Below are 13,355 nucleotides of genomic sequence, written 5' to 3'. Positions count from 1 at the left end.
AAGGCCAGACGTGGTGGCTCATGCCTGTAATCCTAGCATTCTGGGAGGCCAAGGCAGGAGGATTGCTGAGCTCAGGAGTTCGAGAACAGCCTGTGCAAGAGTGAGACCCAGTTTCTACTAAAAACAGAAACTATCAGCCGGGCATGGTTGTATGCGCCTATAGTCCTAGCTACTCGGGAGGCTGAGGTGGGAGGATCACTTGAGCCCAGGAGCTTTAGATTGTAGTGTGCTATGATCATACCACTGCACTCTAGCCAGGGGCAACAGAGTGAGACTCTGTCTCAAAAAATAAAAAAATACAAAATAATAAAAATTGTATACCTTAAATCCACCATATTTGGTAATTATATTAAATGCAAATGGACCAAAAATCCAAGTTTAAAGATGGAGACTGTCAGACTGGATAAAAAAAGCAAGATCTAACTACACGCTATCTATAAGCAATACATTTTAAATATAATGACATAGATACTTTGAAAGTTAAAGTATTAATAAAGATATATCATGGAAACAGTAAGCAAAACAAGGCTGAAATGCCTATAATAATATCAGATAAAATAGACTTCATGACCAGAGATTAACAAGAACATTTCATAATGATAAAGAGTTAATCCATAGGAAGACTAACAATCATAAGTGTGTATGTAGCTAATAACAGAGCTTCTATATACATGAAACAAAAAATTAATAGAAATAAATGGAGAAATAGAAAATCTAAAATCATATTGAGCTGGGTGCGGTGGCTCAAGCCTGTAATCCTAGCATTCTGGGAGGCCGAGGCAGGAGGATCACTTGAGCTCAGGAGTTCAAGGCCAGCCTGAGCAAGAGCGAGATCCCATCTCTACTAAAAATAAAAAAAATTAGCCCAGCAACTAAAAATAGAAACAAAAGATTAGCCAGGCATGGTGGAGAGCGCCTGTAGTCCCAGCTACTTTGGAAGCTAAGGAAGGAGGATCACTTGAGCCCAGGAGTTTGAAGTTGCTGTGAGCTAGGCTGATGCCATGGCACTCTAGCCCAGGCAACAGAGTAAGACTCTGTCTTCAAAAAAAAAAAAAAAAAAAAAAAAATCATATTGATTTCAGCACCCTTCCATTAATGAAACAAAAAAAATCAGTAAAGATGTAAATAGTCTGAATAACACTGTCAACTATATTAATTAAATTTACATTTATGAACACTACATCCAACAGAATACACATTCTTTTCAAGAAATAATAATATCTAAACATTTCCAAGCTTACTAAGGTCATAAAGATAGTAAAACAAATGAACATAAGTCATGTACCTTTTTCTAAAATGTAAAGCTTCAGAAATCAAACACAATAATTAACAAGAGCATATTACTGACTGTATTACATACCCACCTCATGATTATCACATGGTAATGGAGAACAAAGTCAATTCATAATTCAGGAACTTCATTATCTCTTGTTTCAACTCTTTCCCTACAAAATCTATTCTCTGAGTTGGAAACATGACTTGTTGGATGGTCATGTCTTGAATTTCCCTGATAAAACTGAATCCTGATAATATTACAGGTATACATTATCCTGGTAGGCAACAATCATAGGATTTGAGGAGCTCGTTGGTCCCAAACTAAGACCTTGAGACATCCAGGGTTGTAAAAAGTAGTAAAAAAAAAAAAAAAAAGGTCTTCAAAAACTATCAGCATTTTAAAAAGTCTAACAGAAATCACACATTTATCTGACACATTTATCTGCAGCAAGCCTGTCACACAGTGGCTGTCTACATCTGATCAAATTACTAACACTGTAGTTCTGCTTTTTGGTTGGTAAAATGGGGTTAATAATATGTATCTTGGAACTGGGTACATATTAAATAAGATAATCTATACGTAGCACCTAGTATACAGCCTATCATGTGGCAGGCACTTAGCAAAGCTAAATTTAATTGTAGCAAACCAAAGTGGCAATTCTGGTTCTCTTGCTGATCATAAGTTCTAAATGGTTGTATAAGTTAAAAAAAAAAAAAAAAAAAAGACCAGCAGGTTAATATTTAATTAACACAGTTTATTTTTTAGGTATAATATTTCAAAACCAGTGGTCACAAGGGGAAAAGAGTCAAAGATATCTTTTTTTTTTTTTTTAAGAGACAGAGTCTCACTGTCACCCAGGCCGGAGTGCAGTGGCATGATCATAACTCACTGCAAACTGGAAATTCTGGGCTCAAAAGATCCTCCTGCCTCACTCTCCCAAGCAGCTGGGACTACAGGTGTAAGCCACCACCCTCAGCTAAGTTTTAAATTTTTTTTGTGGAGACTGGGTCTTGCCACATAGCCCAGTCTGGTCTTGAACTTCTGGCCTCAAGAGATCCTCCCACCTCAGCCTCCCAAAGTGTTGCAATTACAGGCTTGAGCCATCACGTCCAGCTAAGAAAAGATATCCTTAATGTGAGAAAGCCAAAAACCTTATGATAGAGTGAGCATAAAAAATTCTCTTTCAGCTAGGCATGGTGGTGGTGTGTCTATAGTCCCAGTTATTTGGGAGGCTGAGGCAGGAGGATCACTTGAGCCCAGGAGTTCGAGTCCAGCCTGGGCAACATAGTGAGACCTGTCTTGAAAAAAAAAAAAAAAAAGAATTCTCCTTCACAGCCTAGTGGTTAGGATAAAAATTTAAAAAACAGAACAAAAAAAATTCTGTCTCAGTGATCTCTTATGCTATTTTATTGGAATCTTTCCCTCCCCCCCCAATAGCTCTGATCCTAAAATTTACTCAGCTGCTTTTTGATGTTCTCATCTTTTATCTTACTCATCTGAATTCTAGCTGGTCTCTAATATTTTTGTAGATTTTGTCAACTAAACACCTAGTTTAAGTAGCCAACAGAAAACCCTACTGGGGCCAGGCGCAGTGGCTCATGCCTGTAATCCCAGCATTTTGGGAGGCCAAAGAGAGAAGATCACTTGAGGCCAGGAGTTTGAGACCAGCATGGGCAACATAGTGAGACCCTGTCTTTACAAAAAATACAAAAATTAGCAGGCTCTGGTGGTGCATGCCTGTAGTCCCAGCTACTCAGGAGGCTGAGACAAGAGGATTGCTTGAGCTCTGGAGTTTGAGCTATGACTGTACTGCTGTACTTTAGCCTACCTAGGCGACAGATTACGATCCTATCTATAAGGAAAAAAAAACAAAAGAGAGAAAACCCTATTTAATAACAAAAGTACTCTACATCCACAGTGCTCAGAACTAACAGGAATTGTTATTCCAGTGTCACAAGTTATTGCTGGAAACCTGATCACATAAAACAGAGTCAGAGCCAAGTATTACAGGATAATGTAGATTACAGCAGCCACTCCACCTTGGCAAGGCATTTTCTTCCTTCTCCCCATACAACCCCTAGTCTGGCCAGGCCCACTGCTGCCTCTGGGCCTTCCTGGAATAGTTTCTTCTTGGTACTAGGGCCTATAGACAGTAAATACCTCATTTCCATCTGACCAGACTAGAAGAGTGAGGCTCTTCCCTAAGCTACACAATGGCCCTAATTCACACCTTAAAAGTTTCATAGCTATTACTTTTTAAATGTTTGTTATGGGCCATGTACTAGTCAATGTTCTTTATTTACATTACATGCAATCCGCACAACCCTATGAGATGTAGGTATTGTTACAGGTAAAAAAAACCCCGAGGTGCAGAGAGATTAAATAATTTGTCCATGGATGGACAGGTAGCATATGACAGAGCTGGGTTCTGGACCCAGGCAGATCTGACTCAAGAATCCACTTAACCACCTCACTAGGCTGCTCAGCATTATCTAAGCTAGTAACATTCAAGTCTTTTTCCAAAGAAGACGGGTGCTCTGAACAGAGTACCCTTTGAGGGCACGCCAACTCTGATAAAAAGAGCTTTGTCCCTGAAAGTTTGTTAATTGAGGTGCCATTTTATAGCGGAATAGCTAACAATTAATTCCCCAGAGAATGGGACCACTTGTCAGTATCCAACATAACTTTTTCTAGAATACCATTAAATACGCTAAATTCTTCAGTGATTTCTAATTTCCATTACTCAATCTAGCTAGTCTCATGAATAATCAGTTAACTGTCTTATTCTCAAACTTATAAAAACATTAAGAACAAAAAACGAATTACAAAATATTCTGGTGTGAATTTAAAATGATTTTTTTTCTAAAATACTGCTTTTAGATCAAGGGGAGGTAATCAGAACTCACCCTTTTGTTTCACTGCCTCATTTTCCTTAGTTAGTCTTCCTCCATCCTCCCTCCCTCGGGAAGAGTCTGCAGATGACCCCTAAGGCACCTCTAATGATGCAGGAAAAGCTAAATTTCATCTAAAGCTCCTCGAGCTTTAGATTACCAGCTACTTCCCTAGATAAAAAATTCTCAGGCCCAAATCCCAAAGTTGAAAGTAAAGGAACATTTAAAAGCAGTCAAACTTTTTTTGTTTTTTTGAGATAGAGTCTCACTGAGTTGGGCCTGGCTAGAGTGCAATGGCGTCAGCCTAGCTCACAGCAACCTCAAACTCTTGGGCTCAAGGGATCCTCCTGCCTCAGCCTCCTGAGTAGCTGGGACTACAGGCATGCAGGCATGAGCCACTGTGCCTGGTTGAAAGCACTCAAATTTTACCTACTTTCAACATCATCTCCCACTTTGAGTCTCTCTCAAAAATATAAATGATGAATAACTGCATCCTTGCTACCAACAGGTAGACTCTGCAATGTAGAATAAAAGATCTTGATCCTGTTAAACCATACCAAAAAAAAAAAAAAATCAATGCTTTCTCTAAGTAGTCAAAAAAAAAAAAAAAAGGTTACAAGAATAAGAAATGTCTTGAAACACAAATCTACACTCTTGAAAAAATCCTTCCCTTTTGCTCTCTTCTAACAACCCTCCTGTTTCTCTCCTTTCTCTGTCAAACTTATCAAATGTGTGATCTGCTCCTGCTCTCGTCTCCTGAGGTCATCTTAACCCCCCGCAGCCTGGCTTCCTTCCTCATCACTCCTCTGAGATCTTCTCAAGTTTTGCTTTAATCATCCTGGTTCTCCTTGCCCTTTCAGTTGCATCCGACACCTCTGACCTACTCCTTCCCTCCATACAATGTCCTTCTTGGTTCTTCTGATATTCCTGAATCTCAGTGCTTCCATCTCTGACCACTCAGTGACATGGGCCACTAGTCATCTCCTAATAGCCATCCTCCCCTTTTCCTCGGTAACAGAGGTCTCAATTTTAGTTGGTAAGTGGCTGCCCAAAATAAAGAAGCAACATAATAAAAGAAGCTTATGTTCCTGCCACCATAGAGCATCATATAAGTGGTGATTCACCTTCTTGAATTTTTACATGACAGAGAAATAAACTTGTATCTTGTTTAAATCACTATTGTTTTGAGTTTTTTGTCACTTGCAACCAATCCTAGTTTTTTTGTTGTTTTTTTTTTGACACAGGGTCTTGCTCTGTTGCCCAGTCTAGAGTATAGTGGCCTCATCATAGCTCACTGTAGCCTCAAGCTCCTGGGCTCAAGTGATTCTCCTATTGCCTCAGCATCCCATGCAGCTGGGACTATAGGCATGTGCCACCATGCCTAGCTAATTTTTCTATTTTTTGTAGAGATAGGGTCTTGCTCTTGCTCAGGCTGGTCTTGAACTCCTGGCCCCAAGCAATCCTCCCACCTCAGTTTCCATGAGTGCTAGGATTACAGGCATGAGCGACTACACCTGGCTCAATCCTAGTTCTTTTCAATGCTTACTTCCCTACTACTATGCACTCTTTGCCACTTCAACTAGACCGTATGTTCCTTGGGAATATAGGTTCTGACACTGTACTGTACAGTACAAAAATACTTAATGACTGACCTAGATTTTAATGAACTTATTATTATGTATTTCTGGATAGGTCACTCTTTTTAATATTCATTTGGTTGGAATATAACGGTAAATGAAGGCTCTCAATTAAAAAAGGTCAAGGTAGAAATGATTCAAGGGCCAGGCGTGGTGGTTCACGCCTGTAATCCTAGCACTCTGGGAGGCCGAGGCGGGAGGATCGTTTGAGCTCAGTAGTTCCAGACCAGCCTGAGCAAGAGCAAGAACTCATCTCTACTAAAAATAAAAAAATTAGCTGGGTGTGGTGGCATGAACCTGTAGTCCCAGCTACTCGAGAGGCTGAGGCAGGCGGATTGCTTGAGCCCGGGAGTTGGAGGTTGTAGTAAGCTATGATGATGCCATTGCACTCTATCCAGGGTGACAGAGTGAGACTCTGTCTCAAAAAAAAAAAAAAAAAGATAATTCAGATGTTGCCAGAGTTACTGTTTTTTTTTTTTCCTTTTTTTTTTTTTTTTTTGAGACAGAGTGTCGCTTTGTTACCCTGGCTAGAATGAGTGCCATGGCGTCAGCCTAGCTCACAGCAACCTCAAACTCCTGGGCTCAAGCGATCCTCCTGCCTCAGCCTCCCGAGTAGCTGGAACTACAGGCATTTGCCACCATGCCCGGCTAATTTTTTCTATGTATATTTTAGTTGGCCAGATAATTTCTTTCTATTTTTAGTAGAGATGGGGTCTCGCTCTTGCTCAGGCTGGTCCCGAACTCCTGACCTCGAGCGATCCACCCGTCTCGGCCTCCCAGAGTGCTAGGATTATAGGCGTGAGCCACCGCGCCCGGCCTTTCCTTGTTTTTGTTGTAGTACTAGAAATTAATTCAGGGAATGAGAAAAAGATTTAAGAAAACAGGATATTATTCAGGTATACAAAATAATACCTATTAGGCTATGGTACTGAACAGAGATTTTTTTTTTAAGCAATTTTGAATGAATGGATAAGATTTCTAACTACTTTATCAATCATATAGGTGTAAATTACTAGAGGGAACTACCTTTTTCTCCAGTCCTCTGGTTTCCACGAAGGCTTCTCTCTAAACAGACTCCTGGCCTTTCTTACTTTACTCACTCTCCAGGAGGCAGAGGACTTAATTGATTGATAAAATTTGGAAGAATTTACCTGGCTCAGCAATGTCCTCCTCTCAGGGGCAGGTCTACCCAAGACAGTATATACTACAATCCATCAATGAACACAGAGAGGCCATCCTCATACAGGCAGATAACACAGTCCGTCCCATCCAGTTCTATTTATCTTTGACTTACTTAGTAAAGTCTTTGCTCCCAATTATCTTAAACTTTAGCCTAGTTTTCATCCCACCCATCATTAATTTTGAATTAGTGGACCTTAAAAGTATTGTGTTTTTGTCAGTTTTCAGGTGTAAGAAAAAAATTAACATCAACAATAAACCATTATGTTTCATTTGTCCACATGCTGAGAGTTAGGTTCCCTCTAATGTCTAAATCATAACCCAGCAGTAAATCACTGACAGTTCCCTGGTGACCTGACAGAATTTGGGACCTTCCCTAAGCACTTAACCTGTACACAAGATAGTAACTGGGGTAGGGTGGCAAGTAGGGATGTTTATACTGAACACACTGAAACTCTCTTGTAAATAGATGTTTATATTGTATTTCCCAAGGGGTAGGTTTGTTTGTACTTGCTCATCTAAATCATAAAGCATTTTCTACTCTGATCAGGGACTAGAAGATGAGGGAAGGAAGACATAAACATTTTCTAAAGGCCCACTTTGTGCAGGGCACTAAACCATGCACTTTATACATTCTAACCAAACTCTCTGAAATCAGTGAGAAAACTGTGATGAGGAAAGTCAAATCAATTGCCCAGGGTCACTCAGTAAGTAGTTCTGACATTTGAATCCAGGCCTGATTCCAAAGCCCACGTACATTCTCCGATATTATATAGCTTTCCATGAGCCCTGCTACCTGCTAGATCCCATGTTATAGTACCAATGACTTAGGTCACTTTGCTACCTAAGGACTCAAGCTAGTCTTGTGCCAAACTTCCAGATCTATTTTTTTTACTTCAGTGGTCTTTGAAACTACTTGGCTGTCTGTGGTAGATTGCAAAAATATTTTACAGCTTTTTCTATCAAGAGTTAGAGTCGGCCGGGCGCGGTGGCTCACGCCTGTAATCCTAGCACTCAGAGAGGCCAAGGCGGGTGGATCGCTCAAGGTCAGGAGTTCAAGACCAGCCTGAGCAAGAGCGAGACCCCGTCTCTACTAAAAATAGAAAGAAATTATATGGCCAACTAAAATATATATAGAAAAAATTAGCCAGGCATGGTGGCACATGCCTGTAGTCCCAGCTACTCGAGAGGCTGAGGCGGTAAGATCACTTAAGCCCAGGAGTTTGAGGTTGCTGTGAGCTAGGCTGATGCCACGGCACTCACTCTAGCCCGGGCAACAAAGCGAGACTCTGTCTCAAAAAAAAAAAAAAAAAAAAAAGAGTTAGAGTCTGTTTTCCTGCCCTTTGACTCTGGGCTGACCATATGATTTGCTTTGACTAGTAGAATGTGCCAAACAACATTGTAGGAATTCTTGGCCTGGGCTTTAAGAGGCCTCGCAGGTTCTACTTTTGTACTCTTGGGACTCTGCCACCAAATGAACGAGCTCAGGGTGAGCCTGATGGTAGATCAGAGATCATATAGAGCTGAGATGATTCCTCTTGGCTTAGGCTCCTTAACCATGTAGCTCTCCTGGACCACAAATGCACAGATGATCTCAGCCAAGACCAGAAGAACCACTCAGCTGAACTTTGCCCAAATTGCCAACCCACAGAATTGTGAGCAGAATGGTGGTTATTATAAGCCACTAAGTTTTGGGGTGGTCTGTGACACAAAAAAAGCTAACAGACACAGCCTCTCTGACCTAGATCCAGAAACTCCTTACAGTTAAAAATAAATGGGGGTAATGCCAGTGGCTCATGCCTCTAATCCCAGCACTTTGGGAGGCTGAGTCAGGAGGATCACTGAGGCCAGGAGTTTGAGACCAGCCTGGGCAACATAGTAAGATTCTGTCTCTACAAAAAAATGTTTAATATTAGCTGGGCATGGTGGGATGTGCCTGTAATCCCAGCTACTCAGGAGGCTGAGGCAGAAGGATCACTTGAGCCCAGGAGTGCTAAGTGGCCTAAGCACTTAGCTACAGTAAGCTAAGATCACATGCTACTTCACTCTGGCCTGGGGAACAGAGCAAGACCCCAACTCTTATTTATAACATAACATAAAGTAAAATAAAATAAAATGGTATAGGACTAAGGCCTAAAGGCCATTGAAAAGTTACTGATTTATTCATCCATTCTGCTTCCTACAAGACTAGTTTGATTCAATGTCCCTAAACCCAAACAGGCTGGATCTTCAAGCAAGTAACAATGAACTGGCCCAGCTTGCTCCTCTCATATGCTGTTGAGGCAAGAACAACTTCTCACAGCTCTTTGTATCTCCTCATAGTACCTAGCACAAAGCCTTCCTTTTATCAGGCATCTTCAATAAAATTTCTGAAACAAGAGAGACAATTTTAACCCTTAGTGAACCTAGAACCTTCCAAGCATACTTTAATGATAGCCTTGGTAATAAAATTTGGCAACTTTTACAAGTGATGGACAAAGCTACATGTGCTGGCAACTCCATAGTTTGTGACACTCAGTCCTTGAGTTTTAACCACATTGTTTTTAAAAGCAGTTTCTAAGTCTTGGGAGACAGCTCAGGCCAAATCTAGAATCAGCAATTTAAAGACGTACAAAAGGCTTTATGATCTTCTGTACTTTCTGAGCATGACTAAATTTTAGCAAAAAACTTGGAACCAAGTCTCACATCTAACTGGATGGTGCTTAAACATGGAATGTCACTTTGTGGAGAAAATACTCTATATCTGTAAAAGATCAGAGTTAATTTGCTAGAATTGAATTAGCTATTATGGAATTTTTCCTTTATATCAAAATGTTTTTCTTACAATAGACTCAACATCAGCTTTTCAAACAAACAAGTATTATAAGTTTAACAAAAGATGTAATTTTAAATACAACTCACAGAGTGTTCTGTTACAATAATTACTATCAGCTAAAAAAAAGACTACAGCACAAAAAAGCAGTACCTTTTATAATGACTGTAAGTAAGATTTTAGAGCTGAACCTGAAACTTAAAGTTGCTAAGTCATTTGCAAAAAATTAAATTGTACCTGGTGACTGAGTTGAATAATGGTTACTCAAAAATGCTGTGGCATCATTAACTGGGCACTAGCCATGTGCACCTGCAAATTCAGATGGCCAGAAGAGGCACAGATCACCTTTGGAAAAATAAGGATGACCTACAAGCTGATTCTGAATATTTTTTACACCTGGGATCTGAGCCAGGGAGATAAGATTAGTGAATCCAGGGCCCAAATACAGAGTGTGACATGAAGGCCACTGTGTACTCTCTCAGTTTGTAATTGCTGTTCTCCATAGCACTCCCTCCCATGGGGTCTACTCCTTCTTAGACCTGGGGGTGGGGGGTGGGGGTGGGGGTGGGCAGCTTCTATCAATGCTCAGGTGATTCTAATTTCATTCATTCATTCCACCTACATCTGCTGAGTGCCTACTATGCTAAGTGCCACTTCATGTGAGATGATTCAGCTATGCATCTTCCTGAAAAAGAGGAAGCAGATAAAAATAATAATTTAAGGGATTGCTTAATCCATGCAAGAAATACTAAGTATTTCTGAAACAAACATGTAGATATATTTCTACTTCATTTAGAATGAATTAAGTGAAAAATAATTTTACTGGTACCTGTATCCTAATTCTTCACTGAGATGGATCATATGAAGGATATACGATTCCTTGCTTGTTCCAGTGAGGCCAGGCAACAATAAAATAGTAGGTCTGGTGCTGGCATCCATGTAACATGTACTGTTATTGTTATCAAACCAGTCCAGTGAAATCTGTCCTCCATCTGCAGTTTTAATAAGTTCACTGAAAGGAATAATTCAAAAGACATTACTTGTTAGGTGTTTCAAATCATGTCTTAATTTTAATGTTTTAATTCTATAAATATATGACATTATTTGATCATCTCAAAATAACCTTTTCCCAACATTCAATAACACACATATCTGTACCTGTATATCACCTTCCTTCAGTGTGAGGCTGTTATAAAGATTAGTGCCATAAAGTTTTTCCAGGAACCTTACTAAAAGGTAGTATATAAAAATGAACTTCAAAGCACTTCAAACATTTATCTTAATCATTTTCTCATTCCTCTAAAATACCCAGCATTTAAGCCTTATTTGATTGAGGTCACTCAAATAACTCAACAGGGAATTATGAATAAGTAAAATGCTGATCTGATCGCTGTTCTAGCTCTTTGCACTCAATAATGCAGTCTCCCAACAGAGTACGTTAGAAAATTTACTTCTTAAATAATTTAAAGTACTTCTCACATCGTATCTATCAACTTACAGAATTTTCCCAAATAGTGCAAGTTCCAGGCAGCAAAAGGAACTCCAGAAGGAGTAGATGACTCAGGGAAATTAATAACACGCACCATTTCAATCTCCTAGTTACTGATAAATTCTGGACCTTATCTTTAACATCTCAAGGACCATTATCATCAAGAACCTATTTGCTTGCCAAGATGAAGTCATTTGCCAGGAGTCGATCCCCCAAAACCCAAATTAACTGGCATCCTTCTCGCCCCCCTCCAATCTCCAGGATCTGCTACACACCAATGAATTGGTGCACATCGTCAGAGGATCTAGGTCCTTGGGACAGATGCATGACAAACTAGAAAACAGTAATCTCTAGACATTTCTCTCATCCTAGAAATAAACCATTTCCATCGGGGCGGGAGCTCAGGGAAAGGGAAAGGCAAAGCCTGAGCTGCAGCTGGGTTGGAGCAGGGGACACACCGTCCGTTTTCATGCCTTCTTTCTGTTCTACATGCTTCCTAAAGCAGAGATGCTATGAACCAAGAACTGAGAGGTTGCAAAACACTGTGATTTTGAAGAAATGACTGAAAATGGAAATTTACTTACTTCCTGTATCGCACAAGAGGCTTGACAGTGATGAAAGGCCTCAGCAGCGTCTGTCCTCGACTCTCCCAGCACCAGACCGTCGGGTAGTACGTTTCTGTCACCACCGGACAGTGGTCCTGGAGGAAGCGGCTGAAACTCTCACCGCCCGTCACTAACTGCGGCTTCTGAAGGGAAAGCCGTATCAGGGAAGGGTCCAGAACAGAGGAAAGTTTCTGCCAACCGTAAACAGAAACCAGCACAGACTTGTCCCCAGCGCGTGCATTTCCTCCGATACCATCTCTGGAGGCTGACGCAAGTAATTCACTATCACCACGGACTGAAACACTGGTTTGCGAAATCCCTCGAGGGGAAGGCGAGAGCTAAGGGGAGTCTTTCTCAAAATTGCTACAGCACTGCCGAGTGCGCCGCTGGGTCTAGGAACGGCGACAGGGCAGCGCCACCGCGCCGAGGTCAGCGGAGTCCGGGCTGCGGTCCGAGGACTCGGGCCGGGACCAGCCAGGCAGGCGGCAGGGGCGCACGCTCAAGGGGCCACCACTCGGGAGCCTCACGCGCGCCGCCCCCAGCACCGCCACCCGCCCCTGCCAGCGGCTGCCTCGCGCATCGCCGGTGCCCTCGCTCCCGGCCAAGCCACCCGCGGGCCTGCGCCTGGGCGCCCATGCCGCCCCCCGGCTCACCTTGGCAATGCTGCTCAGGTAGTAGCAGGCGTACGCGACGCTGAAGCCCAGGATCAGGGATAAGCCCATCCCCGAGCCGAAGAACCCAACCCGGACTTGGTGCTCCAGGTAGAGGGACAGCTCCCGGGAGAGCATCCGCAGGTCCATGGCTAAGGACTGCATGGCCCGGGGAGCGCGGCGCGCCAGTCCTGCGGCTGGAGGCGAGCCTGCGGGCAGCGGGCAGCAGGCAGAGTGGAGACAGCGAGCGTGGCGCCGCCGCCGACCCGCCACCAGCGCGCCTCCAGCGGAGCGGAGCGGAGCGCAGCTTCCGCCAACGGGCGCGGCGGAGCGGCCCGGGCGGCGCAGCCCAGCTCCCCCGCACGCCGCCGCCCCGCCCCGGCCTCCCGGCGCCGCCCCCGCTGCCAGCCACTCAGGAACCTTCCAGAGGCGCGGTTCCGAGCCCCGCCACCTGGTAGGCGAGTTGAGGTCTCCCGGCCAGGTCGCAGTCGCCTTGGGGGGAGCCCCAGGAGTGGGGAGAGAGCGTGAGCCGACTTCGGAGAAGGAAATGGGCCTGGCAGCGCTGGGTCAGGGCTTGCGGGCAGGCACCTGCTCCAGTGACCTTGAATGATTCTGCTCGGCCAGCGTGGGTCTCCGTCAACTAGCAGCTTAGGGCGCCCGGGGAATGTGCTTTGGATTCGAGGATTTGGGGAGTTAATGCCAAAGATATGTTAGGTATATTTTGGCACTGTTTGGTGAAAGAATCCTACATCCTCCAGGAGTTTGTGTTGTCCCCGAAGACTATCAAAAGGAAAAACATATTTTCATTCAACAGTG

General features: G+C 42.9%; 1 protein-coding gene across 2 annotated transcripts in view; it reads right to left on the bottom strand.

The window, feature by feature from the left end:
• The window catches only part of ABHD3 (abhydrolase domain containing 3, phospholipase), a 43,673-nt gene extending 30,837 nt beyond the window's left edge, over positions 1 to 12,836 (bottom strand). Inside the window, exons 1-3 of one of the 2 annotated variants that reach the window (XM_069468194.1) lie at positions 12,543 to 12,836; positions 11,869 to 12,032; positions 10,625 to 10,807 (exon numbers count right to left, since the gene is read on the bottom strand). In XM_069468194.1, the coding sequence (XP_069324295.1) occupies positions 10,625 to 10,807; positions 11,869 to 12,032; positions 12,543 to 12,704 (509 nt within the window). In that variant the 5' untranslated portion in view covers positions 12,705 to 12,836. The remainder of the gene's footprint in view (positions 1 to 10,624; positions 10,808 to 11,868; positions 12,033 to 12,542) is intronic. The other variant, XM_069468193.1, reaches the window with a different exon arrangement.
• Between the last annotated feature and the right edge of the window lie 519 nt (positions 12,837 to 13,355).

Source organism: Eulemur rufifrons, chromosome 5 (genome assembly GCF_041146395.1).
Source record: "Eulemur rufifrons isolate Redbay chromosome 5, OSU_ERuf_1, whole genome shotgun sequence".
NCBI classification, from domain to species: Eukaryota; Metazoa; Chordata; class Mammalia; order Primates; family Lemuridae; genus Eulemur; species Eulemur rufifrons.
Note: the sequence above shows the minus strand (reverse complement) of the source record. Positions and strands in the feature narration are given on the sequence as shown.